The following is a 13,906-nucleotide window of genomic DNA, read 5'->3' on the forward strand; positions in this document are numbered from 1 at the left end:
ACAATAACAACTGCACTGTTGTCCGTGTCCCCTCCAGAACTAGTTATCCATCTTCACAATTGCAAATACATTAATGTATTTCATAATGGCTGCACTCACCGCAGTAGTTGTTACTTTGGACATGCATGCATAATTCAAAATGACACAGGCACTGCAATGTCGTACCTGTCATTTATGATCCATGGTGCACCACAGTTGTCTCGGCACTGGTTTTGGATTGCATCATTTTGCCACACATGGTATAGTTTAACCAAGGAAGTATGCTGACAGTTAACAGACTTAGCTATTTGGAAAATGGTTCCACCCTTGGCCTGAAAGCCAACGCTCATGCCCTTTTGGACATCAGATAAATCAGACAGTTTCCGCATTACAACGATGAGTGCACTGCCATCTGCATCCCCTGGCACTGTTTATACACACTCCACTGCTAATGCTGCCACCTGCCATTTGTGAGTGGTTACTGCACACTGACTTCATACATAGGTGCCGGTCACTTTAACATGACTGTACAGTGCCTACATAATTTTCAAATATCTCAACTAACTTTTTGAAAAAAAGTAACATGAGAACTAAGCGTCTCAAAAATGAGAAGGAATTCTAGAAAATTATAAGCTTTTTTTTTTTTAGTTTCTTGCACATGTACATGGGCTTGCATCCTGACCACCTGAAGCAAGCATTACAGCCAGATAAAGGTGCCCAATCACAGGCTGAACATACCTGCTGCCAACAACAAATTCAAAACAGTTTGAAAGTCCACAGGTAAGCAACAGGAAGTTGTGTAAGCCGAGACAGAGAGTGAATTAAGGTCCTCAAGAGCAAAGTTATTAGTGCCCTTTTGAAAACAAAATGTGTTAGGAAGGTTGTTAAAACACTTCAGACTAAAAATGCCTAAAATATAATATCACTTACCATTATCATCACTATCTCCCATTTTCATTCACATTCACCTACCCATTCATACCCTATCATGAAGAAATTTTTAAATTAGTCAATGTTAAAAATGTGTTATTAAAACTATGTTTGAGTTATAGAACAAAAGTGAAGAGAAACCACGGAAAATGTTACTGACTGATCACTTACAAAGGCCAGATGAGCATGCATACCAGTACCACACCAAAACCTCCTTCTTGAAAGTTTAGAGAGCAAGTCAAACATCTCACAAAATCATACAAGTTGTACCACATTCATCTCATTGTTACCTAAAATCAAGGGAAAAACAGCTGGTAAAAGAACGTCTACCCTCTCGTCTAAATATAAAACACATTAAGTTAAAACATGGTGTACTGCAATTTGTACACCACAAGCACTACACACTGTAGGGTCCCCCTGCCAGAATAGGAAGCCATGCATCATTGGACTTTGCTCTACCCAATGACAACTGAGGACTTCATGTCATATCAGATCATTTCATGGTTATAGTCATGTCAGGGCCAGAAGGAGGGACACCATTGCCTGGTGGCTGGTTTTACTGAGTGTCACTTCCTGTAACTCTTCTTCCCACCGATGCATGACCCTGTACCTCAACTCTGAGGATATAGTATGTAGGGTGACAGTGCATTGATCCACCTGATTTAGAAGACACACTTCCTTCACTATCACATCTACTGATTTATTTCCCTGAATTTTGTTGTGCCTTGGCACCCAACAGAATGCTCCTCCTTCCCAGCCTTTGCAGGCAGAGAAGTAAGTCCTGGATGTCCTGGTCATATCTGTCTGCTGGGTATTTTCATTGAATAGATTGAAGAGCACTTAGGCAGCTGGAATATATGACAAATTTTTCAGCACGAATATGTCCCATCTGCACCACTACCCTCAAAATTGTAAGCAATTCTGCACTCTGAATCAAAGACATTAAAGTTATTTTGTAAACAATTCTAGAGGACATCCCCATGAAAATAACCACCGAGCAGCCAAGACAATCCCCCTGCCTAGAGGAATCCATAACTGCAGCTACATAGTTGAGGTGTTCATTTAAAATTTCATTAAAAATTGAATTACAAACATAGGCAGGAGTGCTATTATTCACATGCCATACCAAGTCTAAAACTATTCTGGACCTCTTCAGTAGCCAAAGAGTCAATTGACTCCAAACCTGTGTGAATGTTAGTATTTGTCCCACACCATGTGCCACAAGATATTGACGGTATCAATTGACTCCAAACCAGGGTGAATGTTAGTATTTGACCCACAACATGTGCCACAAGATATTGCTTTGCACAGATCCCAACAGACGCCACTGCTCACAGATTATCTGCAATAACTGCTTCTATTGGAAAGCAAGTGGCAGTTTGGATTGTAGTGAATCTGGAACCGCACAGAACTTGTACTGACAAGTTGCTGTAGCAGGACTGAGAGAGGAACAAAAAGACTGCAAAATCATACACATGTATGAAACACTGCACAGGGCTCCTTATTGGTTCAGTTTTACCACTGAACGATTGATTGATTGATTGATTGACTGACTGATTTTTTATTGGTCCAGCTTTGAAATACTGCCTAGGAGGACTTTTATAACTTCAAGTTGAACAAATATATTTCAAGGAAGATGTAATATGCGAAAGTCACAGATCAAGTAAACAGAGTAAGACGTGTGTACACTTTACCAGTCAAATCATAACTGAGTCCAAGTCTAGCGACCACTGGCTGGCTGGCCGCTTAGGTGGCGCTGCTGCTGCATGGCTGGCAGACAGCGCTGCATGTAGAGGATGCGCGTAACTGTGCGGCGGCACTTTGAAAGATCGGCGAGTCACAACAGGGACAACATTCTCCTGCTCAAATCTGTCAGACATAACTTCCCTAATGTGGTATCTAAAAAAATTGTGATAGGATGGACAGTAAAAGCAGGTAGCATTCCATGGAGCTGTCTGAGAATTTTTGTTTCCAAGTATTAGGCTGGTGCATTCGTTCATTGTGTTTCTGTCTTCTATGTGGGTATTCTGGTTGCTATGAGTTTATTTATCAATTAGCATTTTTTATTTGTAGTTCACTGTTGCTATTTGAGTTTACATATTGTCAATTTGTCATTTGGAGACAATGGAGCTGTGGACACTAGAAAAAAATTGCCAAGTGGAGATATTGGAACATTTCCAACATACTCATATTCTTCTGTTTGAGTTCAATAGAGGAGGCACAGCAGGGGTGGCCACCAGAAACATTTGTGCCATAGGGTGTGGATAACATCACTGGACAAAGCATGGCACGAAAATGGTTTTCTCGTTTTAAGGAGGATTGTGTTGACATTAATGACTCTCCATGTTCAGGATGACCTTCAGGGTTTGATGAAGATTGTTTAAACACATTTATCCACAATGATCCTCATCAGCATACTCAATAACTGGCAAATGTGATGCATTGTGATCATTCCACCATTGTGCAACATTTGCATGCATTGGAGAAGGTTCAAAAATTAGGTGCATGGGTACCATATGCTCTATGTCAAAATCATAGAAACTGGCAGTGGTCGTATGTGCATCTTTGCCTGCTTGTCATCAATTTGCTCATGAAAAACGCTAATCATTCCTACCCTGTATCATTACTGGGATGAGAAATGATCTCTTTACACTAACTTAAGGAATAGAAAGGCGTGGTTGAGCCCAAACAAAGCAGCTATCCCCCTACAAAGAGCCGCAAGAGATAGTGTTATGCATATGGTGGAACAGAAATGATGTGGTGTACTACAAATTGCTTCCCCAAGATGAGCCCATCACCGCTGACATTTATTGTCAACAACTAAGACGTCTTGCAGATGCAATCCAAGAACAACAACCAGGAAAACTGAATGAAGTGATGCTTATCCTTGATAACGCTTGTTCTTATTCTTCTGGACTGACAAAAAGTGCTATACAGAAGATGGGTTGGGAAGTCATTCCACAACCACCTTATCCAACTGACCTTGCACCCTCACATTTTCACCATTTTGACTCTCTATTGAAAAAATTTCAAAGAACTTCCTTTCCAGGTGAAAATGTGCTCCTAACATGGCTTGATGAGTTCTTTGCCACAAACTACATGATTTCTACAATCACGGAATCAAAAAGTTATCCCAGTGTTGGCAGACTCCTGTAAATAGTGAAAAAGAATATGTTATTGAAAACTAAAGTCTCTGTTATGTGTCTCTGTTGTGGTTATTACACACACACGGTGACGGCTGGACAGACAGTGCCAGTGCTGAATTTTGGTAGGTGGGGTAGGTTGTGGTGGGGGTAGTTTTGGATGGGATGGATAGAGGGTGAGAGAGGTGGGAGATTGGCACAGTGACTGGGAGTTGGTGGCTAACGGCTCAGAGAGAGGCAGCTGATTTTCCAACTAGAAATGCATGAGGGAGGAGTTGCAGGTACACAGATTAGGCATCCGAGCATGACTGTCTCAGCAGTCCTGTACATCAATGTATATTTCCATTACCAATAATTTATCTTTATTCATTTAAAACTGAATAACAAAGTTGTTTGCTGTAAATCATTCATAGGGCTGTTCAGCCTTCATCTGGGATGTGCCAATTGTGGTTGAGTTTGGGACTTTAATTAGTATGTTTGCATTACCAAGTAACATGAAAGTCATGGGACATTTCTTGAAAGTTACTGGGAGTTCAATTACTTGTTTTAAGAACAGGAGTGGACCTCTGATTAGACAATTTTATGTTCAGCCATCCTGTGTTTAGCCTCACTTTTGTGACGCAGATTGCCAATGTAATTGTTTTTTCTTCTCTCTCTGTCTTTTTAAGGTAAGATTCTGCCAGTGCAAGAGAGATGCCTTTAATCCATAAATAGTGCAGTTTACCTCTATGATTTTATAGTCAACATAATCAAAGCCTTTGACAAAGTCACAAAGCACGTCATATGCCTTGAGTCACAGATGTATTACAAAGATAGTTAAACAGGGAATGTGTGTGTCAGCTCTGCTCCAGTTGCCACAGTTTCTTCTCTGACAAATTTAATTATTATTCATTTTATATTCTTCTGTAAGAATGCCATTCTACTAAATTAGTCTTGAAACACAAAGAAGTAAGACAATGTGCCATTTACATCCTAACAGCAATGGTAATTATGTGTATGTTGCAACAGGTAGAAAGATACCGATATGACCAAAGTCTTACAAATAATGGAAGTTAACATCTACAGAAATGACGTGATATTAAATAATTATGACTAAAATAATTTTTATACCCTTGTTTGAGGACAAACTCCCTCAACTACATCAACAACAACTATAGCTCCATCACATAACCGAACAGCTGTTGAAACCTCCAGGGAAAAATCCACATGGCCAGGTGAATCAATCAAATTCACAAGAAATTCTTCTTTACCTAGAAAAATAAATTTTGCTCAGATTTAAAATGATTCATTACAGATAAAATGAGTTCAAGACAATCTGAACAACAGAATATTAACATTAGTAAATTATGAGCACAAATTATAAGAAAACTGACAAATAACTCACAAGAATTCCATTACATACAAGATTAAAGCATCAGTATACAGGAAATATAAATATAGGAAAATGCAATGAACCACCTACTTTCATTTGCAGCTTCATTCAAATATTATTCAATATATGGATTTTAGTAACACTGAACATAAACATATTATCATACACCATACTGAAACACAAGGTTGATGCTCCAATACTGGCTATTGATTGCAGATATTATCAAATGGGAAATGTGTACATTGCTATTGCAGAATATGGCACATCACCAGTCAGTCACAGTTATGTTTGAAAATTCCTGATGAAAAGGTATTATTGCAGTTTAACATGCACTTAGCCATCAGTTAAATCCAAAGATGTAGTACAAGAACTATTGACATAAGATGACAAGAATAACAACACAAACTCATTTGTGACAAGCAACAAAGTCAACCATTGCTGAACACTGATTGGGACGTGATAATTTCATGAGCTATGAAGAGATGAGAATCCTGGCCCAGATGCCCAGGTACTGGGGCAGCAGAGTGAGGAAGTCTATCGATATTCGACTGACCGAGAGTCTTACCAATCGGGACACAGACTACCGGCTCAGTTAAGTGTGATATCCTGCACTACATCTATTAAAAACAATGGAATGTCCCAGGACAACCCAAATGGGAACAGATTGCACACGGAATATGAGTAGTTGGCTTGGACCAAAAACAGAAGACTCAAGGGTGGCGCCTATAGGCACAGACAGAAACTGGAATGTCAGATGGTTCAGACATCCGATTGCAGCTCCTGCATGAGAAGTCCTCAGAATGGGAAGGTAGAAGCTACAAATTACAGACATGTTGCATCGACGACTGGTCTCAGGTAGCACTTGACGAAGGCAAAAGTCATGTCAGTGAAATATCATGCAAGGAAGATGACGATATCTTACTGTATACCCAACAATTCAAGAATGACAAATACACTTCATGATAAAAAAATTAAAGCACCTAGAAGACATGGTCAGATGCCAATGTAACTTCATACACATACACACCACTGGCAGATATGTAAATGATTAGAGCTGCAATTTTCTTTGACAGATAGAATGGTCACCACATTGCATTAGTGTTGTTTATGTTTAGTGATTTTACCAAGCCTACTAGGGTATAGAATGGCTGTGAACAGAGTCAGATATTGAGAGACCACTGAAAAGGACACAGAGAGGCCACCTTCTCGTGTGAGACAGAGTTATTGACATCTGATAGAGGCTCAAAGGGGCCCCGTTGCAAGTCTCAAATTAGCCAGTTGGTTGAATTGTGCAACATCCAGTTTTTTTGGGAATTTGGATGTGACAGTGGCCCAGTGCTGGATCGCATGGGAAATGAGGGCACACATACTCATTGTAAAGGTTCAGTTGGCCACATCTGACAACCACACAGAAGTACCAATGTACTGTGCACCACGAACACTGTAGCTCCTACACATCTGTGTCTGCCATCTGAGATCAAGCAATGGACTCCCTGCAACATTCTGTGTCCTGCTGCACCACTGGATGAAAACGAGCAGCAGCCAGACGGGAATTATCGTCCCATGCCTACGCTGCTGTTAGTACCATGGAACAAATGACTATGTTTGAATGGTATCATGACTAGGAAGACGGGACTGCTGGTAAATAGCGTTGTACTGTTTTCAGTGATGAATCGTGGATCTGCACTACCCTGGATGACAATCGTTGGCAAGTATGGTGGCGAGCTGGGGATAGGTCTCTTCTTCCAGTTTTTGGAGAGGCAAAGCAGTGTTGTTCACGGTGTGGGGTGCTATTCGGTATGACTTCATGTCAAGCCCATACTGATTAAGGGAATTCTGATGACACAATGTACAACATATACACTCCTGGAAATTGAAATAAGAACACCGTGAATTCATTGTCCCAGGAAGGGGAAACTTTATTGACACATTCCTGGGGTCGGATACATCACATGATCACACTGACAGAACCACAGGCACATAGACACAGGCAACAGAGCATGCACAATGTCGGCACTAGTACAGTGTATATCCACCTTTCGCAGCAATGCAGGCTGCTATTCTCCCATGGAGACGATCGTAGAGATGCTGGATGTAGTCCTGTGGAACGGCTTGCCATGCCATTTTCCACCTGGCACCTCAGTTGGACCAGCATTCGTGCTGGACGTGCAGACCGCGTGAGACGCCGCTTCATCCAGTCCCAAACATGCTCAATGGGGGACAGATCCGGAGATCTTGCTGGCCAGGGTAGTTGACTTACACCTTCTAGAGCACGTTGGGTGGCACGGGATACATGCGGACGTGCATTGTCCTGTTGGAACAGCAAGTTCCCTTGCCGGTCTAGGAATGGTAGAACGATGGGTTCGATGACGGTTTGGATGTACCGTGCACTATTCAGTGTCCCCTCGACGATCACCAGTGGTGTACGGCCAGTGTAGGAGATCGCTCCCTACACCATGATGCCGGGTGTTGGCCCTGTGTGCCTCGGTCGTATGCAGTCCTGATTGTGGCGCTCACCTGCACGGCGCCAAACATGCATACGACCATCATTGGCACCAAGGCAGAAGTGACTCTCATCGCTGAAGACGACACGTCTCCATTCGTCCCTCCATTCACGCCTGTCGCGACACCACTGGAAGCGGGTTGCACGATGTTGGGGCGTGAGCGGAAGACGGCCTAACGGTGTGCGGGACCGTAGCCCAGCTTCATGGAGACGGTTGCGAATGGTCCTCGCCGATACCCCAGGAGCAACAGTGTCCCTAATTTGCTGGGAAGTGGCGGTGCGGTCCCCTACGGCACTGCGTAGGATCCTACGGTCTTGGCGTGCATCCGTGCGTCGCTGCGGTCGGTCCCAGGTCGACGGGCACGTGCACCTTCCGCCGACCACTGGCGACAACATCGATGTACTTTGGAGACCTCACGCCCCACGTGTTGAGCAATTCGGCGGTACGTCCACCCGGCCTCCCGCATGCCCACTATACGCCCACGCTCAAAGTCCGTCAACTGCACATACGGTTCACGTCCACGCTGTCGCGGCATGCTACCAGTGTTAAAGACTATGATGGAGCTCCGTATGCCAAGGCAAACTGGCTGACACTGACGGCAGCGGTGCACAAATGCTGCGCAGCTAGCGCCATTCGACGGCCAACACCGCGGTTCCTGGTGTGTCCGCTGTGCCGTGCGTGTGATCATTGCTTGTACAGCCCTCTCGCAGTGTCCGGAGCAAGTATGGTGGGTCTGACACACCGGTGTCAATGTGTTCTTTTTTCCATTTCCAGGAGTGTATGTAATGTTTCCCCATGTATTACCCCTCACATGACAGAATCATTGTAACGTAGCAAGTTATTATTAGATGACATTCATTGCAGTAAGGTGCACAGCCATTTGGTATGGTGGCTGCAGGATGGCTATGATTTTTTTTCACTTTGCTCAAGTGCAGCTGATGCTGCCTGCCATGAGAACTGCAGAGCATAACAGTCGGTCAATACGAAGAGTCATACCCTCTACAAATCCAAATAATCAATATTAGTTATTATCTAATTTCGTTCAAATTTGGTACACAGCCTTTTGTTATTAATGGAACGGTGCTGTCAAAATTTCAGATTTTTATTTATTATAGTTCCGGAGGCAGAGAAAATTACCTAAAAGTCCTAAAACCGACACTTGTTTTTTAAAACCAAGTCAGAAATAAATACAGATTGACTTTCATTATCATTTGAAGCCATTACAAATTTAGCAGTGCATAAAGTCAATTAATTAGAACTTTATTTTTAATACCGTAGTCACTGTGCATTATATAATACAAAAATCGGTCAAAATTATTATTTGATTATTTTTTGTTGTGTGAGTGCGTAAGAATGATTGAGAGAGTGTATGTGGGACATACGTTAAAACTTATATGTCAGTTTTCATAAAACATTGTACAAATAGACTGAGGGAAAGTTATGGTGCAACCATGATTCAGATGAAGTATGTCGGTGTGAGCTTGCTTTTGTATAAAAGTAGCCAGAATAAAAGTTAGAGGCAGAATAGGTTTATTTATCAATTTGGAGAATAATTTATACTTCACTTATTTTGATTAAACAATATACTAGGAATTGAAATTTTAATGACATTAATTACTATCAGATTATTGATTGGATAAGTCAAGTTTTGCCATGAGAATGATCTGAAAGGAACATTCTGATTGGTCATTTAGATCAACAGCCAATCTCGCATGAATATAGTGCAGTGGGCAGTGGGGCAGTGAGTAGAATAGTTCAAGATAGTCGCTTGCTAACCAGCCTACAGATAACACCATGTTAGATAGCTCCATAAAAATACTCTGGGAAATGAAGAATAGTGAGTTAATTGCAGTTCAAATACCTCATGACTAAAGTGACTGGAGTACGAACATTTTAATGAAAGTTTGGTGTTTTTAAATTAAATAGTTTGAAAGTTACGAGTGTGTGAACTTTCTGGTTGTAGTAACAATTTCGCGTGGCATGTTTTGTGCTCTGTACGGAATACTTTGGCTAGCACTTCTTACTAAGAAGACCACTGAAACAACTGAATGTTTAAGTCATGAATAGATGTGGGTCTGTGACTGTTAGAATGCGATAATTAGTTGGGCCAGACTTGCAAAAATTCTGGCTCCTTCCCGAATGAAATTATGTTGTACAGACAGTGAACTTTGAATGATAGCGCATTACCATATTAAATACGGACTTGATAGCCATTTCATGTGTTTCCATATGAATAAAAAGCAGATTCAATTTAATTTTAAATACTTTCTGCAAGTGGACTGCATCCTCCGAACACCCAATTTTTTAAAAATGAACTTTCAGGAACTGACTTTAAACTCGAGTTACGTGGCCTCTTTGTGGTAGGTATTAGGTAGTGGTTTCATCAACGCTGCTTTACACTGCATAGCATGTATCTGCTACTACAGAGTGAAGGGATGTGGGAAAGAAGTATATCGAGGCTAGATACTGATGCTACCGTAGCCACCAAGATCCCCAGTACAACATGTGAAGGACCAGCTCAGGTATCACCTACATCCGAGCGCCAGTATCAAGTGTGTCAATGACCAGTTACAACAGTTGTGGGCCAGTGTGCCCTAGGGAAGTACACAATGGCTTTATGACACACTACCCAACTGAATCAGTGCAAGCATCACAGCCACAGGGGGTGGGAAATCATACTAATAAGTGGGCTCATATTGCCAAGGTTTTTTTTTTTTTTTTTTTTTTTTGTTTTTTTTACTAGATTTTTGTAAATACTGAAACAACATCACATACCCTCTCAATCTGTGAAATTTCATTTTGTTTCCTCCTTCCCTTCTACATTCCCCCTATCCCCCAGTCACCAGGCAGAGTATGTTCAGCTCTCGTCATATATATTCACTGCTTAGTCAGTCTATCGTCCACCTTGGTAGCTGTGAGGATCAGCGTGGCTGGATGTCAACCAAAGGGAGCTAGGTTCACTTCCTTGCCAGGTCACAGATTTTCTCCGATTGGGGAATGGGAGTTGTGTTGTCATCATCATCATTTCACAATCACCAACATGCAACATGTAAGTCATCTAAACACCTCATAACAGAGCGAGAGGGGGAGGGGGGGGGGGAGAAGAAAGAGATAGTTAGTTTATCAGAATGACACCTCTCACACTCCATATTAACTCGGTATCAGCTGCCTGAAGATATGACCTTTTTTTTCCTTTTTACAGCTATTCACTTCATATCAGTGTATCACAACCTCAGTTATGGATATCATATGGTACTCCAACGTAAAGGAGCACATTTTCACATTTCATTACTGCTGCACCATGATTCTGCCTAGCAAAGCAAATGGCTCATGACGACTCAGGAAAATAACATCATAAGGAGGGCATTTCAGGCAACTCTGCAACTAGATGCCCTGTGGCAAGAGCATGCATTCAGTATGCAAGAACCAGTATGTAGCAAGCTGACAATGTGGAAACCAGACAGACAGACTTCAGAGAGGAGAGTTGCGAAGTTGCTGATATGATGGAAGAATTGGAGCATGATATCATGGTTACTCAATGGCTGAGCTTCATGCCTTGGCTTAGGGGCCAAAATGTCTGTTGCAGAAACAGCAGTGGATCAGGCTATCATATATACCACAAAATTTAGGCATTCATTCTAAGTCATCACCAACTACTAGCTGATGAAGCAAAATATTACAAGGTTCTTTCATGAGCAGCTGAGTGGCATATCTCAGAGGCAGAATGAATCGGTGGAGAGTTTTCCTGATATGATAAGGAAGATAAATATTCAGACCTACCACATGATGGTGTGATGGAGAGTGACAAAGAAAACAGAGTTATTCTTCAGAAAACAGAGCATGGAGCATTGGGTGTTTTTCTAACGGGTCTTCCACCCAATATTTCAAGGAAGGTGCATACAGAAAACCACAAGAATGTGTGTGCTGCCATCAGAGTAGCAGCACAGTCAGAAAAAGTGGTTGTGGTGACAGGGATGTGGGACTAAAAAAGGTGTCTTCTTTAGGGACATAATATCAATGCGCAAGTCGCCGAAGTGGCATCAAATTGAAAGACTTGCACCAGGCGAACGGTCTACCTGATGGGAGGCCCTAGTCACATGACACAACGACGAGGGTCATAATATGCTATAAATGTGGGTCAGTGGGCCACATTCAGAAACAACATCACCAATCACAATGTTATAAGTATGGAATGGTTGGGCACCATGAGCAAGATTGTAGAGAGAGAGAGAGAGAGAGAAAAAAAAGCAGAATGGGCAAGGACATAGCAATTGCTTGGTGAACACCAACCTGGATTCTAAATCTGCTGGATGGTGTTCTCAATAAGTTTCAATGCTACGAAGACGTTTGCAGAGGCAGAGTGTTGTATAGTTGGCATAACAAATGGTAAAGAGCATAAGAGCTTATTCGTCACAGGGGTCACATGTCTGTGGCGAGTCTGGTCTTCCTGTGTATGAGAAGATTGACACTCCATGTTATAGGTTACTCTGGTTAGGGATAGCAATGTGGAATCGTTAGGTTCAGCAGAACTAAATTTTCAGGTGGGAACAAATAGAGAGAAATTGTGAAAGTTTTGACCCAAGAGGCTATGGGGTACTGCACAATCTTGGGGTTAGATTTCTTAACAAAATGTCAGGAAAAAATTGATCTTTTGTAGCGCACTGTGGAACTCGGCAGAGCATTTTTTCATCTGAGGGATGCTGCTGTCAATGATGCAACACTGCAATGTTCTCCACTCATGAGGGAAGAGCCAATTAAACTGCATACAGAGGCATTAAAACTCAGTTTGCATGATAAGTGCCACAGGGTACAGAGAAGTTGCTTTCAGTACGCATAAGTACAGACTTACTGAAAAATATCTTATATGTGGTGCAGCCATTAAAAACCAATGATGAATTAGATGTATCACAATGTTTCATATGGTGGAGTATTGTGTGCATATGGGAAGTAGGTAACAAATATGTGGTTCCTACCAGTGTTGATAATTTTGACACCTATGAAGTGACTTTGGGAAAAGAACTGCTACTTGTCAGTTTGGATGTTTTGGGTGAGGACTGTTTGGACAGATGATGTGTGGACTTCAGCCATAAGTAAATTGTTGATACAGCTGCATTACATGCCAAAATTGAGGATTTTGAGGAGGAAGACAGGATAGCTTTGCAGAAATTATTTATGGAGTTCATGGGTTTATTCAATCCTCATGGGCCACTGCTGGCAACACCCATAACACAGCATAGGATTCCAACTGGGGACAAATCTGCTTTGTAATAGAAGCCGTATAGAATAGCCTACCATTTACAGCCAATAATGGAAATGGATGCTGCTGTCAATGATGCAACACTGCAATGTTCTCCTCTCATGAGGGAAGAGCCAATTACACTGCATACAGAGGCATTAAAACTCAGTTTGCATGATAAGTGCCACAGGGTACAGGGAAGTTGCTTTCAGTATGCATAAGTACAGTCTTACTGAATATTCTGGAGGTAAAATAGTCCCCCATTCGGATCTCCGGGCGGGGACTACTCAAGAGGATGTCGTTATCAGGAAAAAGAAAACTGGCATTCTATGGATCGGAGCATGGAATGTCAGATCACTTAATCGGGCAGGTAGGTTAGAAAATTTAAAAAGGGAAATGGATAGGTTAAAGTTAGATATAGTGGGAATTAGTGAAGTTCGGTGGCAGGAGGAACAAGACTTCTGGTCAGGTGACTACAGGGTTATAAACACATCATCAAATAGGGGTAATGCAGGAGTAGGTTTAATAATGAATAGGAAAATAGGAATGCGGGTAAGCTACTACAAACAGCATAGTGAACACATTATTGTGACCAAGATAGATACAAAGCCCACACCTACTACAGTAGTACAAGTTTATATGCCAACTAGCTCTGCAGATGATGAAGAAATTGAAGAGATGTATGATGATATAAAAGAAATTATTCAGATAGTGAAGGGTGACGAAAATTTAATAGTCATGG

At 41.8% G+C, this 13,906-nt stretch overlaps 1 protein-coding gene across 1 annotated transcript in view; it reads right to left on the reverse strand.

Moving 5' to 3' along the window:
- Window positions 1–13,906, reverse strand: part of LOC124622526 (elongation factor-like GTPase 1) — a 590,349-nt gene that overhangs the window by 550,439 nt on the left and 26,004 nt on the right. Inside the window, exon 4 of the mRNA XM_047148257.1 lies at window positions 5,163–5,302. Coding sequence (XP_047004213.1) covers window positions 5,163–5,302 — 140 coding nt within the window. The remainder of the gene's footprint in view (window positions 1–5,162; window positions 5,303–13,906) is intronic.

The sequence above is a fragment of the Schistocerca americana genome, chromosome 7, assembly GCF_021461395.2.
Source record: "Schistocerca americana isolate TAMUIC-IGC-003095 chromosome 7, iqSchAmer2.1, whole genome shotgun sequence".
NCBI lineage: Eukaryota > Metazoa > Arthropoda > Insecta > Orthoptera > Acrididae > Schistocerca > Schistocerca americana.